The 5,292-nt window shown below is 43.7% G+C and overlaps 1 protein-coding gene across 1 annotated transcript; it reads left to right on the forward strand.

Moving 5' to 3' along the window:
• Nucleotides 1–650: 650 nt before the first annotated feature.
• LOC149217774 (uncharacterized) lies at nt 651–4,712 on the forward strand. Its single transcript, XM_089390347.1, has 5 exons — nt 651–1,908; nt 2,101–2,750; nt 3,381–3,541; nt 3,749–4,010; nt 4,320–4,712. The coding sequence occupies exons 1-5, from the start codon at nt 651–653 to the stop codon at nt 4,710–4,712; spliced, it is 2,724 nt and encodes a 907-aa protein (XP_089246473.1).
• Nucleotides 4,713–5,292: the final 580 nt, after the last annotated feature.

The following is a 5,292-nucleotide window of genomic DNA, read 5'->3' on the forward strand; positions in this document are numbered from 1 at the left end:
GGTGAAACCAGGTCATGCCACCTGCCCCGGACGTACTGCCGCGTTTATGGTAGGATGAGTTGTCAACAGGCTCTGTGGCGGGATATCAAGTCCACACCATTAACCATTGTAAATATCTCGAGCAGATTGTCATAGGTAGAATAAACCAAGGTATGGGTTATGTTAATTCGGTGAGGTGGGTGTATTGAAAGGTATATTGAACATGTATAACCGTAAACTTTGGCATAGATATATATATATATTAATACACCCCGACTTATGTATATGTTTAACAATGTTTATGGTTGACAATTGCTTATGCTTTATGCAAACGTTTTTAATAATAGGAAAATTGAAGGTAAAGTGCACTTTAATCATATAGATTGATATGGTTATGGTCATAATGATTGGAAAAAAAATCATATGAGCATTATGTTTAGGCAAGTTGGTATGTATAACTAAAAAAAAAAATTGGATATATGGCTAGGGACGTGACAAGTGGTATCAGAGCCCAGTTTCAACGCTGTGGCCTCAAGTAGAACATACCAGTATGCAGAAGGGTACACCAAGCAACTCATGCAAGCTAACAATGTACTTAACTGTGTTCTGTTTATTTGCACTGATATACAGAATTGCAACAAATCAACAGTTAAAACCAGAAAGGAGACAAAATGCAAGAACCCGGCAGTAACCCTCAAGAAAATGCAGAACTGTGGGTGCAATTGGATGCAGAGTCACGGAGTACTAATCTTGCAATCCTGGAAGCCGTCCGGGAATTGAAGAATGAAATGGCACGGCTGCGAGAGGACAACGCACGTCTAACAGTTGAACAGGAAAAGATTCTGAAAAGCCTGTCAAACAGGCAAAACCCACCCCTGTCCAACCCCAGTGCAGAACAGCAAAGGGTAACAGAAGAACAAGATCATCAAATGGAACCTGAAAACTTCCAAGACAAGGAGGATCACTCTGATAATGCACCTCAACAGCAAACATCAAAACGTCAGAAAGTGGAATTGCAGGGAGAATTCCGAAAGATTAAACCTCCACATTTTGATGGTGAGCAAGAGGAAGCTGCTGAAGCCTGGTTGATCAATATGAACAAGTATTTTCAGTTGTATGAGTACGACCACAACCTGAAAGCAAGATTGGCAATCTTCCAATTACAAGGCAAGGCAACCTTGTGGTGGGAAGAAATCAAGATAGTCAAAGGGGTCAGCGAACGAACTATTACATGGGAGAAATTCCAGAAGTATTTCAAGGAGAGGTACCTGACAGAACGCTTCTATGATGAGAAGGCAAGAGAATTTCACGACTTAAGACTGGGACAGCAGACCATGGACGAGTTCATTAATCGTTTTACCTCGCTGCTACGTTATGTACCTTACATCAAGGAAGAAAAAGCCAAGGTTCAGAGGTTTGTGAGCAGCCTACCTTCATACATAAGGGAAAGGATTGAATTCGATAATCCTAGAACCATGGATGAAGCCATCCGTAAGGCGAGAATCTGTTACCAGCAGAGTAAACAGAAGGGGGACACTTCCATCAAGAGATGGAATGAGAAAAGAAGTGGTCGGGTGGTTGGAAGCAGCAAAGGAAGTCGCAGCAGTGGGAATAAGAGTGCCGGTAAAGGACTGAGTAGCAGACCTGCTGCAAGGAATGCGCCCCGGTCCAGACCAATGAGCGAATCTAAGGCAAATGAGCAGTCTGTTAGATCAGCTGATGAAGGGATGACCAGACCACCAGTGCAATGCTGGGGTTGTGGAGGACCCCACTATGTTAAAAACTGCCCGCAGAGGAAAGGAACAGACCAGATATCTCAGATACATGAGGCTTCAACGGTTGGGGACGTGGCCCGTAGTGTGCCCAGAATCAATGCGGCGCTGGAGGACCGTCAAGCGGAGTACCAGCCATCTATGATTGAATTCGAAGGTAAAATCTCAAACCTGTCCTTAGCTGTTCTTATAGACCCAGGGGCTACCTTAAGTTATATTAGTCCGAATATAGTAGAACAGTGTAAACTGCAGGCTGAAAAATTCAAAAATCCGTGGCTGGTCCAACTAGCTACAGGAGCCAAGAGACGAGTCTTGGCCAAGGTGAATAATTGTGCCTTAACCTTAGCAGGGCAGCCAATAGTGGCAGATTTGAATGTATTACCGTTGGGCTCCTATGATATTTTGATTGGGATGGACTGGCTGGAGAAACACTGGTCCTTGGTTAACTGCAAGACCAAGACCATATATTATAAGGATGACCTGGGAGACCAGCAGGAATTGCAAGGAATTAGACACCCTGTGCAGATTCGACCTATTACAGCTACCCAGTTAGCTAAGTGCATCAAGAAGAAATGTCAAATCTACGCTATCCAAGTGGGATACGCAAATCAGAAAGACACAACTGCCATGCTGGGTAACATGCCGATAGTGCAGGAGTTTGCAGATGTTTTTCCCGAGGAAGTGCCGGGATTACCACCAAAACGGGATGTGGATTTCACTATTGAGCTAATTCCAGGGGCAGCACCTGTATCACGGGCACCCTATCGTATGAGTGTGCCAGAACTGACAGAATTAAAGATGCAGCTACAAGAACTGTTAGATAAAAATTACATCCGTCCCAGCGTGTCGCCTTGGGGAGCCCCAGTGCTGTTCGTCAAAAAGAAAGATGGAACTTTACGGATGTGCATTGATTATCGCCAGCTAAATAAGCTTACAATCAAAAACAAATATCCTTTGCCTAGAATCGACGAGCTCTTTGATCAGGTGAAGGGGGCAACGGTATTTTCAAAAATTGATCTGCGATCTGGTTACCATCAGATCAGAATAAAAGAGGAGGATATCGCTAAGACCGCCTTCAGAACGCGGTATGGGCACTATGAGTTCGTGGTGCTACCTTTTGGGCTGACAAATGCACCTGCCACTTTCATGTGTTTGATGAACAAGGTGTTTCAGCGGTTTTTAGACAAATTTGTGCTGATATTCATAGATGACATTCTGATTTACAGCAAATCAAGGAAGGAGCATGAGGAACACCTTAAATTGGTGTTGCAAACTTTGCGGGAACATCAATTATATGCAAAGTTCAGCAAATGCGATTTTTACAAGGAGGAGATACAATATTTGGGCCACGTGATCACTAAAGAGGGCATCGTTGTGGATCCTGAGAAGATTAGAACTATAATGGAGTGGCCTATTCCAAAGGACGTGGCAGACATTAGGTCCTTTATGGGGTTAGCAGGGTATTATAGAAGATTTGTCGAAGGCTTTTCGAGAGTAGCATACCCAATCACCTCTTTGCAAAAGAAAGGAAAAACATTTAAGTGGACCTCAGCGTGCCAAAAGAGCTTTGAGTAGCTCAAGCACTTACTTACTACTGCACCTATATTAAGTATCGTTGATCCTAACAAGGATTATGTAGTCTGCACGGACGCAAGCAAGGAAGGTGTGGGAGGAGTGCTGATGCAGGAAGGAAGAGTCATTGCTTATGAATCTAGAAAGTTGAAAGAGCATGAGCAGAAATACTCTGCTTACGACATGGAGCTGGCTGCTGTCATTCATGCCCTGAAAATGTGGCGACATTACCTTGTGGGCAGAAAATTTCTGTTATTAACAGACCACCACAGTTTAACGAACTACTTCAGTCAACCCACCTTAAATACAAGACAAGCTCGCTGGGCTGACTTCTTAAGTGGGTTCGACTTTGAAATTAAGCATCTAAAGGGTAAGGAGAACCGAGTAGCGGATGCATTAAGTCGGAAGGTGCAATGTGTGTGCAGGATTTCAGTTAGTGAGTGGCAAAGTACCTTATTGGAAAAGATAAAAATAGCGGCTGAACAAGATGCTATTTATCAGCACATCAAACAGAAATTACAGCAGCAATCTAATAAGGAATTACTACAAGGGTACAAACTAGGTGATGCTGATATGTTGTGCTTTAATAATAAGCTGTATGTGCCCAATGAAGACAGCATTAAGAAGCTGATTTTAGATGAGTTTCATACCAGCCATTATGCGGGACACCCGGGCTACCAGAAAATGGTTACCACACTCCGCAAAGAATACTACTGGCCAAAAATGAAGCAAGAGATAACTGAGTATCTAGCACGCTGTCTAGAATGTCAGCAAATTAAGGCGGAACACATGCACCCAGCAGGACTGTTACAACCTCTACCCATTCCAGAATGGAAGTGGGAGACTATATCCATGGATTTTATAACGGGACTGCCCAAGACCAAGAAGAATAATGATTCCATTATGGTGGTGGTGGATAAGTTGAGTAAGGCAGCACACTTCATACCTATGCAATCGACATATAAGGCTGTACAAATTGCCCATATTTTCATGCAGCATGTGTTCAAATTACATGGGCTGCCGAAAGTGATTATCTCTGATCGGGACGTCAAGTTTACATCAACCTTTTGGAGGACACTGTTTGCGGGACTGGGAACACAGCTGAATTTTAGTACAGGTTATCATCCCCAAACTGATGGCCAAACAGAACGAGTAAATCAAGTTGTGGAAGACATGCTGAGAGCATGTGTTTTGATGAAGCCAACTCAATGGGAGGACTATCTCCACTTAGTCGAATTTGCATACAACAATGGGTACCATTCCTCAACTCAGATGAGTCCTTTTGAGGTTATTATGGGCGGAAGTGCTGCACACCCGCAAGCTGGGGTGGACCGGAAGACAGGTTGCGAATTGGTCCTGATATGTTACAGGAAATGGAGAATACAGTGAAAATGGTGCGTGCTAACTTGAAAGCCGCTCAAGACAGGCAGAAAAGTTTCGCTGATCGAAAAAGAAGATTTAAGGAATTCCAGGTTGGGGATCATGTATTTGTGAGGATCCAACCAAGAAGGAGTACCTTGCAGTGGAGGGGATGTGCCAAGCTAGCACCTCGTTACTTTGGGCCTTTCTAGATCTTGGCCAAAGTAGGACCGGTCGCCTATCAACTTGCCCTACCAAGCCATATTAAGATTCACAATGTGTTTCACGTATCCGTATTAAAGCAATACGTTTACGATCCTAAACATGTGATTCAATGGCAGAATGTGCGGGTAAGAAGTAATCTGGTTATTATGGATAAGCATTGTTTATAAACTGAAAAATAACTAAATCCATTCTATTTGCAGGTCGAGCCGGAAGGCGAGGTTCTGGTCGAACCACTGACCATTCTCGACCGGAGAGAAGTGCAGCTGCGGAAACGAGTTATTTCCCAAGCTAAAGTGCAGTGGCAGCACTATGGACCAGAGGAGGCCACTTGGGAAGATGAGGAACTCCTTAGAGAGGCTTATCCAAACCTGTTTACAGGTGATAG

The sequence above is a fragment of the Pinus tabuliformis genome, chromosome 1_1 (assembly GCF_031772625.1).
Source record: "Pinus tabuliformis cultivar Carrire ecotype Pingquan chromosome 1_1, CPIR1, whole genome shotgun sequence".
Lineage (NCBI taxonomy): Eukaryota > Viridiplantae > Streptophyta > Pinopsida > Pinales > Pinaceae > Pinus > Pinus tabuliformis.

Excerpts from the sequence above, each read along its gene's own strand:
- LOC149217774 (XM_089390347.1), top strand. The coding sequence starts at position 651 with ATGCAAGAACCCGGCAGTAACCCTCAAGAAAATGCAGAACTGTGGGTG. Across the intron at positions 1,909-2,100 it reads ATCTATGATTGAATTCGAAG|GGCAGCCAATAGTGGCAGAT; the intron begins GTAAAATCTCAA and ends TAACCTTAGCAG. Across the intron at positions 2,751-3,380 it reads ATCAGGTGAAGGGGGCAACG|GATTATGTAGTCTGCACGGA; the intron begins GTATTTTCAAAA and ends GATCCTAACAAG.